General features: G+C 44.1%; 1 protein-coding gene and 1 long non-coding RNA gene across 2 annotated transcripts in view; one reads left to right on the top strand and one right to left on the bottom strand.

Moving 5' to 3' along the window:
- LOC123763949 (uncharacterized) overlaps positions 1-13,565 on the top strand; it is a 37,698-nt gene extending 24,133 nt beyond the window's left edge. The window contains exons 2-4 of the mRNA XM_045751290.2: positions 8,102-8,222; positions 9,712-9,810; positions 10,546-13,565. Of these exons, the coding sequence (XP_045607246.1) occupies positions 8,102-8,222; positions 9,712-9,810; positions 10,546-10,687 (362 nt within the window). The 3' untranslated portion in view covers positions 10,688-13,565. The remainder of the gene's footprint in view (positions 1-8,101; positions 8,223-9,711; positions 9,811-10,545) is intronic.
- LOC138367880 (uncharacterized) lies at positions 12,895-13,822 on the bottom strand. The gene is made up of 2 exons (XR_011229439.1): positions 13,357-13,822; positions 12,895-13,326 (listed from the first exon to the last, which is right to left on the bottom strand). It is a non-coding gene; the product is annotated as an uncharacterized lncRNA (long non-coding RNA).
- Positions 13,823-16,525: the final 2,703 nt, after the last annotated feature.

Here is a 16,525-nt window from a genome sequence, read left to right as displayed (position 1 = left end):
CCAGAAATACCCCAGGTGATTAACGCAAGACTGCTCGTTGCCTTTCCTCTTGTAGATTTTTTTCAAGGATATTCCTGCGCGGGCCCCAAGCCTCTAGCTGGCCCACTGGGCGGCCCCTAAGCCTCTGGCTGGCCCACTGGGCGGGCCCTAAGCTTCTGGCTGGCCCACTAAGTGTTGCTTGTTTCTGTTTTACTTGGGCGGAGTATGAGTATTTATGACTCGTATGGTCGCTTCAGTAAGATTCTGCCACATGTGTTTAACAACTTCTGCTCTGTTGAATCTAAGTTGAAATCTTAATGGGTTTGTAACTGTGCACTGTGTTAGATAATGTTCCAGTGGTCTGTCGGGCATTTCTCCACAGTGCTGACATTTCCTCTCATCTTCCGGAACCTGTAAGCCTATTTCCCATGCACATGGGTATCCAAGCCTGATGCGATGTAAGTGCACCTTTGTTCTACTGCTCCCTTTCATCAAACTAAGTGGTTCGTAGTTGGTTGAATTCTTGTACCAACCCGCAGATCCTGATGTTGCAACTGCTGTGTTGTGGTCACTGTACATCTTTTGCATTGTTCTGTTTCTAATTACTTTCTTAATCTGTGATAGACTCTGTGGTATGTAAATGTCTACATTTCTTCTCTTAGTTGCAAGTTTTGCAGCTTCGTCTGCAATGTCATTTCCTATTATTCCCACATGACTTGGCACCCAGTTGATAAGTACCCGACAGCCGTGTCGTTTGAGAGTTTGCATCTTGTATATACGAACCGTGCTGACATCTTTTAACTGTTGTGAGACCTCGCCTTCAGGCCACATGGACTGGAAGAGCTTTGTATACATAGATTGGTATACAGTACACATGCAGTGGTCATTACACAGAACATAGTCAGAGAAATCACAGTAACGTGAAATCAGTGAGAAAATCCACAGGAGCCGTGATGAGGATTCGAACTTATGCACTGGATCTTCCCAGGCACACGCTCTCGTGGAGTCCTCGTGGGTTCAGTAGAACCCCAGGTTGCAATTCTTTTGCCATGTCGTGGCCTAGTCGTCTAGAGCGTGTGTCTGGGAATACATATACCTAGGGCATAGGTTCGAACCCTCATCACGGTTCCTGTGGATTGTCTCACGGAATATAGTGGTAATTATTCAGTACACGGAGGTGGGTATAGTACACAGTGGAGGGTACACGGTAGGCAGAACATGGCCGCTGCTCTTATATCTTCAACATGCCAGTAAGTAGAGTAGTAGGCCTAGCCTACTACTCTAGATTAGTAGGCCTAGCCGCCTTCTTAGTATGTTAAATGTAAAATTTACATGGAAAAATAAACTTGGCTGTCATATTTTCTCAAATAATTGGTTCTTATCAGTAACGAACGACCTGGCAACTTTCTGCATCTTTTAATGATGTCTGGTTAATGTTGTTGATGGCTAATTGTTTAAACAATTAAACAATTGATGGCTAATTATTTAATGATGTTAATTTCATGTGGCTACAAGAGGGAGAGGAACAGGTGTGAAGGGACGACCCAGCCCAGCACATTCTCTCCTCTTCACATGACCTCTCAACCACGGTCATTATTAGTTTAAAAAGAAAAGTAATTGTCAAAGCTCTTATATTTCATTATGCTAACATAAGGCCCGGACTTTGTGGACCATCCATAAGACCAGCCAGTAGCTGCGGCCACATGACCCACATGTAGCTGTAAGGGAGAATGTCTGACTGTCTGAGGGTGGAGGCCAGACGCTTGGGGCTAGTCTCACTAAACTTTGCATATTGGACTGACAGGACTGACCTGTCAACCTCTGGAAGTTTATTGTGGTTACGCACTTAAGTGCTTACCAGTCAGTAAGTATACTTTAGCCCTGAACATAGTTGAGGACTAAAGTAAACTCTGTTTACTTTATATATATTAAATTATATATTAAATTGTATATAAAGTAGGAAATGTTGTATACCATAAGGTATAAAAATGTTGTGGATTCCTTCTCACATTGGCATGCAGGAACATGACAAAGTTGACGCCCTTGCTAAGGCTGCAGTAAATAAAGACAGTACTGAACGGAATATTGAGTTGTCAAATAGGTCCCTTAAAAGTGTCATTAGACGAGAACTCCTGGATGGATTTGAAGAAAGTAGAACAGTGCAAACTGGAACTAGCAAGTCCATTGTTTATCACAATGAAATGTGTGAAGTAAAACATGTGTATGGGGCAAGTAACAAAGTCAGTAGACTAACAGATGTTGTCACAGCTCGTATATGACTTGGCTACAAGTATCTCTGGCAGTTCGGCTTGTATAGGGATCTAGATGAAGTAAAGTGTAAAGTGTGTGGACAAAGACAGGGACACACACTCGAACACTATATCTTGGATTGTAGTAAAATTGAGCCATTTAGAGATAAACCTAATCTCACACTGTATGACATGGCAACCTATCTTATTACCATGGATAAATTACCTGAAATCCTTGCACTGTATCCATATTTCGTTCCCAGTAGATAAACGACATGTGAGACTAAGAAACTAAGTATTGTGAGGACTAATAACAAACAGCAGCTCCCCTATGACTGTAATATCCCCATTGCTCAAACAATTATGTATTAGCGATAAGACCTACCATTAATGTATAATGACTTACTGGAAATATATAGCTCTTAAAATAGAACATTCTATGTAACTAGCTGACATTATAACTATAAGGTGTGAAGGATAGATGAAATTGTTTATGTAATAATCTAAGATGAGGTCTGATAAAGACCTTTTGTGCCCTCTGTAATGCTTTTTACGCTACCGCTCACAGGATGGGTATGGGGTGCACAATAAACTAGCCGCCTCCGGCGGCAACAATCAAATCACTCCATAAGGTATACTATGGTGCGCATAGTTACAAAACCACTATCTAAACAGGAGAATGTATTGAGTAGGAAGACGTGTTGAACGAATTCTTTGTTATCCAGGGCGGTGAAGGGGACATCGTGACGTCATACGTGAACACTGTTTGGTGAGGCAATTTTTCCTCAGTTGTTAGTCGCTGTGTAATATATCTTGGGTCTTGCTACACTCAGTACACTTAGACAGTACTTGTAGTAACCATCTGGACCATCGTACATATGTTGACGTAATGGACAATTAGAAAGTAGAATTTGGTACTATTGAATTTGAACAAACTGGAAAAAGTTTTGTATTTATATTGGTAATAAAACCTAACCTAACCATCCTCGGCATAATAATACACGCTATATGAGGCGTAATATAGTACATATATGTGCTAGACTAAACCTAAGAATATTTAAGTTTGGTTTTAGCTTTATTTTTTCCGAATTATAGAGTGAATAGTACCAAATTCTACTATGTAATTGTCCATTACGTCAGTACACGTACTATGGTGCACACAGTTAGAGAGAATACTATAAAGAGGTGGCTGGGTCTTCTTCTTCTTCTTGTTCTTGTTGTTCTTGTTGTTCTTGTTCTTGTTGTTCTTGTTCTTGTTGTTCTTGTTGTTCTTGTTGTTGTTGTTGTTGTTGTTGTTGTGGAGTCGTCAGTAGTGTGCCTCAGTTGTATCACTAACCATCCTCCACCATAGCGACTTATTAGGTATCACAAAATATGTTACTGTTCGTATTATTTAGGGTTCCTGTATACATGCTCATATACCTATGTTAATATTAATAAATAATAATCACTTTGTAAGATTGTGGAGCCATCAACTGTCACTCGGTCACACCACTGTCGTCATGCGGATGTGTTCCGTGTTATGTGCAACTTAGGTTCAGCCAGAGGACATTGGCCTACGTCAAGTTAGCGAGGCTAGAAAATGTATGAAACTGGAACTAACAAGCATCTAGCTGTATTGTGAAGACACTTGTGGTGAGGCGTCCGCCGGGTGTCGGGCCGTCGGCCAGCTCCCGGGACTGGTTGTGTGTGCTGACGTCACCAGAGAAGCTCGTCTGTGGCGCCACAACAAAGGTTGGGACGTTCTTGACACGAGGAAAATTATTATCAGTAGTTAGCATAAACGGAAAGAAAGGCCGGAGTGTGATCACGTGACTGTGACAGCGACAATATGCCGATAACATCACTGTGTGACAACGATAAAGAAACCACCTGAGCCCCAGGGAACATAATCTTTTATCTTATCTAAATTAAAAGGTTATTTCTTTCTCTGAATTTTTCCTAATGAAGCAAAATATAACAACTTTTAAATTATTGAAGTATCTGCACCACGTGCAGACGACTGCCAGAGTATAAAGCTATATTACTGCATTATATCTTAATGTAATATAGATGGAGCCACGATGGTGGTTCCTTCGTCAACACGGCTTGGAGAGCTGTAGTCCAGACTGGTGTTGTTATCCTGCGCGCGCACACACACACACACACACACACACACACACACACACACACACACACACACACACACACACACACACACACACACACACACACGGCATTTTGCCAGAGATAGTTTGTATGTTAGAACATGCGCGCACACGCTAGCCGGCAACGGCCAGATTGACTCGAAAAAAAAACAGGTACCTGTACCTTGTAACCGGGATTGATATGGCGCGCCTGGCAACACACCAGTATGGTAGCCTGGACTGTGGCAACACACCAGTATGGTAGCCTGGACTGTGGCAACACACCAGTATGGTAGCCTGGACTGTGGCAACACACCAGTATGGTAGCCTGGGTGACAACACACCAGTATGGTAGCCTGGACTGTGGCAACACACCAGTATGGTAGCCTGGACTGTGGCAACACACCAGTATGGTAGCCTGGACGGTGGCAACACACAAGTATGGTAGCCTGGGTGACAACACACCAGTATGGTAGCCTGGACGGTGGCAACACACCAGTATGCGGTCAGTCACGCGCCTTGCTGTTGTCCACCTTCATGAGGGTTCGTCTTACCATTCATAATTTCGGGGGAGAAAGTTAGTTTGATGTTTAGGATGAGAGCGTCAAGGTACTCCAGCACCGATGTGCTCACTTGCACTCCTCCACTGGCAAGGCTGAGTTAGGTCTGGAAATAGACCATGTGGGCCGTGAGAGTGGTCCAGGACCAACGTCGACCCCACCACCCCAACACCGTGTTGGTAGCCTCTCTCAATCTTCTGGGTCATATAAGAACTATATACCCATGGTGCAGCAGCTGGGGTGCGGACACTGCTGTGATCACCTCTCACCATCAGTGAGTGTCAATAAGGTCGGTGTTTACTGATAGTGTCAGCCCTACATAATACCACATAACCCAGGCAGTTAGGGAACGTCCTGCTTGATACCTGCTTGATGGGGTTCTGGGAGTTCTTCTACTCCCCAAGTCTGGCCTGATTTGTGAGAGTTTTTGTCAGTTCATGATAAGTGTCAACTGAAGTTGTTGGAAGGAAAACCATGCCTGCAGAGAATGCATCGTTTCTCTCGACTCGAAAATAAGAGTCTTAAACTGCTGTGATAAACTGGACGGACAAGACACCCAGTAGCAGCCCGCTCCAGCTGGTTTGCTCACCTAACCTATGTGGAGGTTACAAGTGACCTTTGTCGCGGGACAAACGACATTCCATCATTGATTTGTTTAGTTACGCCACCAATATTGGTCTCAAACATAGTAACCTATAGAGGTAATGTACTGCAAGTGCAATCTTGCAAATATTCCTGTCTTGCAGACAATGAGTCATATTAATATGGCTTAAGATATGAAGACTAAACCACACAACAGAAAATGAGGAGACGACGACGTTTCGGTCCGTCCTGGACCATTATCAAGTCGATCGATCATCGACAAGTCGACACAATCAATTTGATAATGGTCCAGGACAGACCGAAACGTCGTCGTCTCATTTTCTGGTGTGTGGTTTAGTCTTCATTCCTGTCTTGTTAATTAATATTTTATTTGTACGTTTGTATGAAATACGTTATACTTGAGGAGTGTGTGCGTAGATAACGTCAAAGGTGGCCTGACGTCATATACTACTAGGGCTTGCGTCACGGGCCGGGCGCCAGGGGTAAGCCGGACGACTATATAGGGTCTCCTACGACACGGACCGGGCGCCAGAGGTGGGTCAGTTTCTAACCACATACCACGTAGATGGTGTACGTACCACGTAAACTTACCTCATAAGTTTCTTCCTGCCCACCTGCTACTACGTCTCCTGCGTCACGGGGAGGGTCAGTTGCCAGGAAGTGTTCATAGGTATATATATGTTATGGTAGTCGTCCCCTACGCCCCCTCAACCCACTGTTGTCTAATGTTTCCAGTGATCATGTTGTCCTAGTTGTATAACTTAGCTAGAGTATCAAAGTTGGTTTATAATTAATTGGTCCAAGAGCAGGACGAGACGTTTGGCCAACTGTTGTGGTTGGCATCCTGGGCAAGGTCAGTAGGTGAACCCATAGGAGGATCTTAATTACCCTAACAGGCTTCTTGTACCCAACAATAAGATATACAACCCATGTGCTAACTGGGTAGGTGTTGCTACACCACCGAATGTCACCTGTGTGTGTACACACGACTTTGTTACGTGTTCCTGTGGTGGCGCGCGTGTGGTGCTCTTGGGGTCCGGCCACAGTTGTCCAGGACCCGCGCACCTGAGCCCCATAAAATGTGACGTCACACTTGCGCACGCCAAATATACAACACAACTTTCTATCTGTTATTTTGGTTAGGTTTACTTGAAGAGTAGCGATGACGTAGAGGGTGAAAATACACGCAGGTGTTAGTGATGTAGTACAGCACCAGGCCGGCGCAGGCCGCCTCGGCTCCCCGGCCTTCCTTACTACAGTGCTACATCACTCTGTTGGTTTTATGTACGAGAGTTACAGGGAATAAAACATTAACTATTTATACATTATTATTTGTAAATATATTGTGGCTTCGAGAGCTTTAATGACATGTGAACAACAATTACTAATTAACGTATATGGTCTTGTTCGTGAGGTTTAACGCAATACGATGGACCAGACGCAAGATGACACCAGCTTCCCTCACCTTAGTTCCCTCACCTTAGCTCCCTCACCTTAGCTCCCTCACCTTAGCTCCCTCACCTTAGCTCCCTCACCTTAGCTCCCTCACCTTAGCTCCCTCACCTTAGCTCCCTCACCTTAGCTCCCTCACCTCAGCTCCCTCACCTTAGCTCCCTCACCTTAGCTCCCTCCCCTCAGCTCCCTCACCTTAGCTCCCTCACCTTAGCTCCCTCACCTTAGCTCCCTCACCTTAGTTCCCTTACCTTAGCTCCCTCACCTTAGCTCCCTTACCTTAGCTCCCTCACCTTAGTTCCCTTACCTTAGCTCCCTCACCTTAGCTCCCTCACCTTAGCTCCCTCACCTTAGCTCCCTCACCTTAGCTCCCTCACCTTAGCTCCCTCACCTTAGCTCCCTCACCTTAGCTCCCTCACCTTAGCTCCCTCACCTTAGCTCCCTCACCTCAGCTCCCTCACGTTAGCTCCCTTCACCTTAGCTCCCTCACCTTACCATCTCTCCTCATAAACAAGTCATTACCTCACCGCCACACTTGCAAGCGTGGGACACCAGTGTAGCCAATAAATGTACCTGGCGCTGCTGTGTGAAGCCCAGGTGTGTTGTCAGTACAAGACTCAGGAACCCCAGAGAATTCAGTTGAATCCCAGGTTACATAACTGTTAAGGAATGTATTGTGGATCAGTGGTTTAAGGCGTGTGTTTGGGAGTACCCATTGTGAAGGTTCGAGTCCTCCGCATGACTCCTACTGATTTTCTATAATAATAATAACAATTACAACAGGTGTGATAAGGTCAGGTCAGATCAGGTCACAGAGGGATACATGCCCAATTATGAATTACAATATATTTTTATGGAACAGTTTTTAACAAGAAGGTAAATTTAACATTGCTAACCCTCTTGCTAATTAATTCTTCATAAATATCATAAATTAAAATATTATTCACTGAGTGACGTCAAGCCAGCTGACCTGGTAATATAGCCAGAGATGACCTAGCAGCTGCACACACCACTCATGAGTGAGGGAGTACAGCAGCCACGTGCACCGGGTGTGTGGTAATATTTTTTGCAATTAGGTGTGTTTTGTAGAGGTTTGTTATCATGAGGTATAAGTGTGTGTGTGTTGTTACAGAGGAGGTTGAGAGCGTGGAGGCGCTGCTGGTGATGAACAAGCTGAAGAGCGTGCTGTACCGCGGGGTGGAGCGGTACCTCAACTGTGAAGCCTTCCTCATCTCCCGCTCCACACTACTTAGGTGAGTGTACCGGCCCACGACAACTGTCAACACCATACAACACTGTACAACAATACACTACCTTAGGTGAGTGTACCGGCCCACGACAACTGTCAACACCATACAACACTGTACAACAATACACTACCTTAGGTGAGTGTACCGGCCCACGACAACTGTCAACACCATACAACACTGTACAACAATACACTACCTTAGGTGAGTGTACCGGCCCACGACAACTGTCAACACCATACAACACTGTACAACAATACACTACCTTAGGTGAGTGTACCGGCCCACGACAACTGTCAACACCATACAACACTGTACAACAATACACTACCTTAGGGCAAGCATGGCACCACAACACCTGTACAACACACTCCACAACACACCGGCTCTTGTTGTAGTCAAGATGACACTATGTACAACAGCTTCCCCTTCTCGGGGGCATGAAGTCTGTTAGGCCTATCGAGGTCTCCCTAGTTATACACAACGTTCCCAGGATGCAACCCATAACAGTTGCCTGACTCCCGGGTTCCTGCTTATTGCTAGGTGAATAAAGGCATCAGGTGTAAAGAAATATGCCCAAGGGTTTCTGCCCTGCCGCGGGAGTCGTAGAAATCCGACTGTGTTGACCACTCAACCAGAAACATTCAACTTCTAAATACTACAAAGTTAATCAAATATATTGTCTTACTACAGAACCCAACACTGTCATTGTCTTACTACAGAACCCAACACTGCCATTGTCTTACTACAGAACCCAACACTGTCATTGTCTTACTACAGAGCCCAACACTGCCATTGTCTTACTACAGAGCCCAACACTGCCATTGTCTTACTACAGAGCCCAACACTGCCATTGTCTTACTACAGAACCCAACACTGCCATTGTCTTACTACAGAACCCAACACTGCCATTGTCTTACTACAGAACCCAACACTGCCATTGTCTTACTACAGAACCCAACACTGCCATTGTCTTACTACAGAACCCAACACTGTCATTGTCTTACTACAGAACCCAACACTGCCATTGTCTTACTACAGAGCCCAACACTGCCATTGTCTTACTACAGAACCCAACACTGCCATTGTCTTACTACAGAACCCAACACTGCCATTGTCTTACTACAGAACCCAACACTGCCATTGTCTTACTACAGAACATTGACCTAACATGAACCTTACAGAAGTCTTACCTCGCCAGCCTGGTTTATCTTACTTAAATATTAAATGCGTAGGTCGGATGTTTTGTGAAGCGTACAGGGAAGGGGAAACATGGTCTCATGGCACTGTGTACAGTTTTCATCAACCTATACTTTAAATGTATTGTGGACTTCTAATATAATGCACAAATGTGAATTTGTAAGTTCTCTAAATAAATTTAACCACATTTAAGTTTAAGCAAAATACAGTAACTTGAGCTATCACTTAAGATGGGGCGATGAGAAGTATAAAGTGAACAAGAATGACAAGTTAACATGAAATGTTGTGTTGACAGGGCGGCCCATGACGTGCTGAGGCTGAGCTGTGACCGGCCCCTGGGCCTCCGTAGCTCCCTGGTCGAGCTTTACCTCCACGACGGTCACTCCTCCAAGAGGTAACTCACTCTCACTTTTCTATATTCTTCATGTATTCCTCATTTCTCTATGTTCGTTGAATACATTGTATTCATAACATGTTGATTCTGCAACAAACATTAGTCACATCCTTTGCATAATGATATACTGTACTTTGGTTTGTCATTTCATATAATATTTACCAACAACTCTGAATTGTCTTGAAGTATTGTTACCTGAATATTACCTGAGGGCCACCACTCTTTCTAGTGGCCTGGACGGGAACAGGAAGCCGGCAGCTTGTCATAAGTCCCCTCAATTTCAGTTTTTCTTGGTGATTTTATCCAGCTGGATTTTGATTGATTGTTGCCGCCGGAGGCGGCTAGTTTATTGTTCACCCCATACCCATCCTGTGAGCGGTAGCGTAAAAAGCATTACAGAGGGCACAAAAGGTCTTTATCAGAACTCAACTTAGATTATTACATAAACAATTTCATCTATCCTTCACACCTTATAACTACAACATCAACTAGTTAGAGAATGTTCTATCTCAAGAGCTATATATTAACAGTAAGTCATTATACATACATGGATAGGTCTTATCGCTAATACTCAATTGTTTGAGCAGTGAAGATCTGCAGCAATGTCCTGGCATTTACGGCTTCGTTGGGTTAGCTATTTCATGAATCACTCTTATTTTTTTTAAGATTGCTTAGCTATTTAACATAGAGTACAGTGAGTCAACCAATTAGTTTGTGACGAAGGTTGTGTTGCAGGCTGGCGCAGGTGGTGGCGGACCCGCGGCAGGAGGTGAAGACCGTGATCAAACTGACCCTCCACAAGGACCTCAACACGCCGGACCACAACACTCTCCGCATACACTCCGGCTACACCATGGAGCGCCACTGCCTCCCGTGATCACTTACCTCCTCATCTTGTGTCATACGCCGTGAAGGTTCTGCAAAACGTTTGCATTTTCCTAAATGCTTAAACGCATTAGGGGTTGGATGAATCATTGTTATGACTGATGATACATTTACGTCACCTTAGTGTATTTTGAGAGTGACATGACCATTAACATGACCGCTTCAAGCTGGGGTTTCACCTGGGCTAATATGATCCTCTCTACCAGAAAAATGTGACAAACAAGTCAATTGTTCCATCATACCAAGCACTGGCAGAGTGTGCAGGCCACAAATATAATGTGTTCCATCTTCAGCCGCTGTGGTAAAAGCTATACAGGTGTGTATTGAATACACTAATTAACCGATCCTCTTGATGGGTGCAGGAGAGAAGCAGTCTAATAAAAGTGCCTTCGCCTGGTCCATGACTTGGGCCCTCCTGTAGTACCCTCACTTGGTCCATGACTTGGGCCCTCCTGTAGTACCCTCACCTGGTCCATGACTTGGGCCCTCCTGTAGTACCCTCGCCTGGTCCATGACTTGGGCCCTCCTGTAGTACCCTCACCTGGTCCATGACTTGGGCCCTCCTGTAGAATACAGCTGTATTGCCCCATATAAAAATTGACAAGAAGCTTCATATTGTCTTGTTTGAAGAACAAACGTTATAATTGTGTTATGATAATATCTACAGCTACAACCTATGGTATTAAAAATGGCTACTGCTAATCATATCTGGAATATATATATATGTATGACCTAGGAGGCACAAGGTGTTACTCCAGCAGTGAGAGAATATCGCTTTCTCTCTGAAGCAGTTTTTCCGCAATATATTAGCAAATTATTTGTTAGGTAATATGCAGGAAACTAACTAATGCACCGACATATTGGTGAAGTGTAACCAGATTATGTTGACCGCCATGTGAACTTTTAAGCAGCTAACATGCATTAATACATGTTGACCAAACCACACACTAGAAAGTGAAGGGACGGCGACGTTTCGGTCCATCCTGGACCATTCTCGACTTGAAAACACAATCGACTTGAGAATGGTCCCGGACGGACCGAAACGTCGTCGTCCCTTCACTTTCTAGTGTGATTTGATCAACATATTTCAGCCACGTTATTGTGACTGCTCATCTGCATTTAATACAACTATGTTTTCCATGTATGACAGTTACCCTGAAGTGTTGATAGCAGTTCACTGATTCAACGGGGCAATGTCTGTATATCGTGAGTGTGTCAGTGTCTCCCTGTCTCAGTATACAAGTTCTTGGTGTAAATTGTCTGCACTCTCTAGAAGATGACGTAGCTCCTCCTTTATCTGTCCTGCAGTCTCTAGTCCAGCGGACCCTTAGCCCGGCGGACCCCTTAGCCAGGCGGACCCTTAGCCCGGCGGACCCTTAGCCCGGCGGACCCTTAGCCCGGCGGACCCTTAGCCCGGCGGGCCCTTAGCCCGGCGGACCCTTAGCTCCGGCGGACCCTTAGCCCGGCGGACCCTTAGCCCGGCGGACCCTTAGCCCGGCGGGCCCTTAGCCCGGCGGACCCTTAGCCCGGCGGGCCCTTAGCCCGGCGGACCCTTAGCCCGGCGGACCCTTAGCCCGGCGGACCCTTAGCCCGGCGGACCCTTAGCCCGGCGGGCCCTTAGCCCGGCGGGCCCTTAGCCCGGCGGGCCCTTAGCCCGGCGGACCCTTAGCCCGGCGGGCCCTTAGCCCGGCGGACCCTTAGCCCGACGGGCCCTTAGCCTGGCGGGATCATAGCCCAAGGACACGTGCAGGCCAAGAGACTTATAGCTCGCGGGATCCCAAGCCCGGCGCAGGTGGACCGATGACACCTGACCAATATACTCGCCCATCGGGGAAACACTAAAAAGAAAAAATCTGTAGTCATCCCACACTCACAGGCAGCGCTGCCACGTCTTGCATCAACACCCCACACTCACAGGCAGCGCTGCCACGTCTTGCATCAACACCCCACACAGTGTACTGTGTAAAGATAGAAGAACATTATGTATCAGATAATTATACAAAACCCAGCTGGTATATTTTATTGCAATTTTTGTCTCATACAAAAGCCAGATAATGTAATAAAATGTTAAAAAATTTCAGTAATGCAAGAATAAACAAATTGTATTACATTGTAACAAAGTAGTATTGTTAGTACTTGTTAACTTTTATTTTGCACTCTGGTGAATGAGTACCTCGGTGTGTGTGTATACTCTGGTGAATGAGTACCTCGGTGTGTGTGTATACTCTGGTGAATGAGTACCTCGGTGTGTGTGTATACTCTGCTGAATGAGTACCTCGGTGTGTGTGTATACTCTGCTGAATGAATATCCTATTGTGTGTATTCTCTGGTGAATGAGAACCCCAGTGTGTGTAAACTAGTGAATGAATATCCTATTGTGTGTATGCTCTGGTGAATGAGTACCGTAGTGTGTGTATACTGTTGTAAATTAGTATCCCATTGTGTGTATACTCAGATGAATGAAGACCTCAGTGTGTATAATTTAGGCATTTACATAACATTGTATATAACAATCATTCACTCACTTGTTCTGTGTTTATATATGTCATTACATTCTGTGTATATATATGTCATGTTTGCCAACCATCGTCCCACACTTGCACATGTGTGGGTACGTGCGGGTTCTCACACCTGCACATGTGTGGGTGCGAGTTCCCACACCTGCACATGTGTGGGGTGCGGGTTCCCACACCTGCACATGTGTGGGGTGCGGGTTCCACGAGATGCAGAACTCTCAGGAACAGCCTGTCAGAGATCGATGTGTGATCAATTGCTCAAAGTTCCACTGTAGTCTCACCACCATTTTGTGTAAACCTTATTTTGAAAAAAAATACTTTTGTAATTTACTAAAAAGATTTTTTACGGATACATGATGTCGTTTCTCTTTTGTCCTTGAGAATATAGAAATGTATATAAACCTGATTTTTGTATACCTATAGCAAATAGATCCACATTACTTCTGCAGTGACTGTCACAGCAATGTGGGAACGTCAGCGGGCGCTGATATTGCTCGTTCATGTATACAGGTATATTGGGTTGGAGTGTTTTAAGCTCAGAGTAATTAATTAGTGAGCAGACTCTGTGTTTATTAGTGTTTTGTGTGACTAAGAGCTCCCCTGGTGCACACTCTGAGCTGAGTGCAAGATTCAGGTCTTGGACACACACACTGTGCACTTAATAACATAAGTGACTCAAACGAGGTTTAAAGCGATACATATGAGAGTTTTTAAAATGAAAATATTCTCTCAAGCTAAGAGAGAGAGAGTTAGGAAGAAAGATGACTCTGGTAAATAATATCCCTTATCCACGTGATAAAAATTAATAACAAGAAGTTAGCCTGTACAGCACAATCAAAAAACAAAAGAGGGGCTTAGGCTACAAGGTTGGTTATCCTTATTTGCTTTTAATCTCTGCTTGTTAGTCAGGGAAATTATCTATAAATGTTGCTTTCGCCAATCTGTGAAGATTTACGACATTAATACAATTGATAACTGATAAATTAAGTATACAAATAAAAGTACAGCTCAAGCACATGCACTTCTTACTCTCCTAGCCTATTTTAACTTAGTCAAAGATATTACACACAATTTCTAATGAAATAAAACCTTAACAGACATTAACTGAGTTGTTATTAAATTATCATTAAGTTAATGATATACAAATGTAAACGTTAACTAGATATAGGTTTACAAAATGTAAGGCTTTTTAAAATGTAAGGCGTTAACTTGTAGGTTTACAAGATATTGCCTAACTATTGTTAAGATACGTATGAAGTATGAAAAGATTCAGGCAAGATCTGTATATAAGTAAGAATCTTAAGTAATATGACAATCTAAGTATATTAGTAAAGATACTATTGGGCTCAATGGTCCGTGGTATAACGAGTATGTCTAGAAAAATGGGTGAGTGCTTCCGTATCATGCTCGGACCCGTCACATAACCAACAAGCCACCAACCACACCCATACATTTTATTTATTTATATATATACAAGAGTTCTTACATTCTTGTAAAGCCACTAGCACGCACAGCGTTTCGGGCAAGTCCTTAATCCTAATTTTTCCCCGGAATGCTTCCCCCCAAATCGTTTAACAACCAGATTATAAACCCTTCACTGATGAGTGGACAGAGGCTACAGTTCAGGATAGGCGCCCAGTTCATCCTCCCCGCGCGTTTTGGCCTGAGTTCATTCCCAATGAATGGGAATGGGAATACCTTAATGGGAATGGGTCCATTCCTATTAAGGAAGACATTCCTTAATTTATAGAAGATACCCATGGCGCAGGAGTCTCATGGATATATCTCGGGACATCCTTTCATCCTCTAGACGGATTAAGCACCAGATGTTGTATAATAACAATTATGATGGAATGACGAGTAGTTGTTTACTAGTGGTGGAGTCTGGTCTGGCCTCCCCGTTGGTTACACCACTTCACTTCTCGTTTGTTTGATGTGCTTTAGTTTCTTGCACCTTAATAATGTCTTACTATCAAACCAGGTACAATTCTCTATTTACTTATATTGTCTGTGCTGGTTATGTCTCAGTGTACAGTTCACACAACACAAGTTGACAGGAGACGAGAGTGTGTCCGCCGGCGGCCTGCTGGCTAGACACCACCCACCTTCTGCCCGAGGGGGCGCGGGCTGCTTCTTTTCAGTTCCAGTATTTTCCTACTCGTAATTACTTCATTTATGTTAAGGAACGTCTAAAAGATTAAACTAATAGTAATTTTAGGTTAATCTATTGCTGTTAAATTAATGTTGTACACTTCTGTCTGAACGTTTGTGACGTCACATGACGATATAAAATGCAGACTTTTCATTTCGCGTCTTCAGTCAGCACAGAGATAATATACAACTCCTCACAGAAATCCAACATATAGAAAAAGAAGCCCATAATCTAGGGGTGTCAATCACCCTAAATTGGATACCAAGTCAGATGGGCATAGATGGTAATGAAAAGGCAGACTCATTAGCAAAAACTGCCACTGCTCTACCTGTTGTACAGGTTCAAATACCTCTAAGTTTTTCACAGATTAAGGAGCAAATCAAAAAGAAAATACACCCATCAAAAGTCGCCACAGAGTCAAAACAGCGGAAGAAAGATCCACTGCGATATGGTACGAACAAGTCACTGGGTACTCCTCTTTCAAGCCTGACAGAAATATATCCAGAGACATTACAGTAGCCATACACAGACTCAGACTTGGTTACAAGTGCTGCTGGGAGGTAATAAACCCATCATATCTTGAGCCACGCCATATACACCAATATGAAGTGATCAACACTCTCTCTCTCCCTCCCCAAAGAACGCGGAAATCGTTCATCACACGGGAGAGCGAGGTGGGATGAACACGCTAGGCATCATGACCTTCCGTGTTGTTGACGAGGAACCCGGCTCAGTCTCACTTCCCTCACCTCAATGTGCACGTTAACAATACCCGCGTCTCAGTTAATGTTGATCTAAACATAGCAATTTGAAAGCTTCATTGGAGAAATCTAATCTTGATCTTTCCTTTTGATAGATGTAGCAAGTTGTGAGCGTGTTTTTTTTTCAGGGATATTCCTGCGCGGGCCCTAAGCCTCTGGCTGGCCCACTAAGTGTTGCTTGTTTCTGTTTTACTTGGGCGGAGTATGAGTATTTATGACTCGTATGGTCGCTTCAGTAAGATTCTGCCATATGTGTTTAACTTCTGCTCTGTTGAAACTAAGTTGAAATGTTACTGGGTTTGTAACTGTGCACTTGTGTTAGATAATGTTGTGAGCGTGGTGACTCGGTATTTAATGATCCTTGGTTTGATTACCGCGGAGACGAGAGGTTTGAACACGTT

The sequence above is a fragment of the Procambarus clarkii genome, chromosome 23 (assembly GCF_040958095.1).
Source record: "Procambarus clarkii isolate CNS0578487 chromosome 23, FALCON_Pclarkii_2.0, whole genome shotgun sequence".
In the NCBI taxonomy this organism is placed as follows: domain Eukaryota; kingdom Metazoa; phylum Arthropoda; class Malacostraca; order Decapoda; family Cambaridae; genus Procambarus; species Procambarus clarkii.
This window is presented reverse-complemented; position numbering and strand designations above follow the sequence as displayed.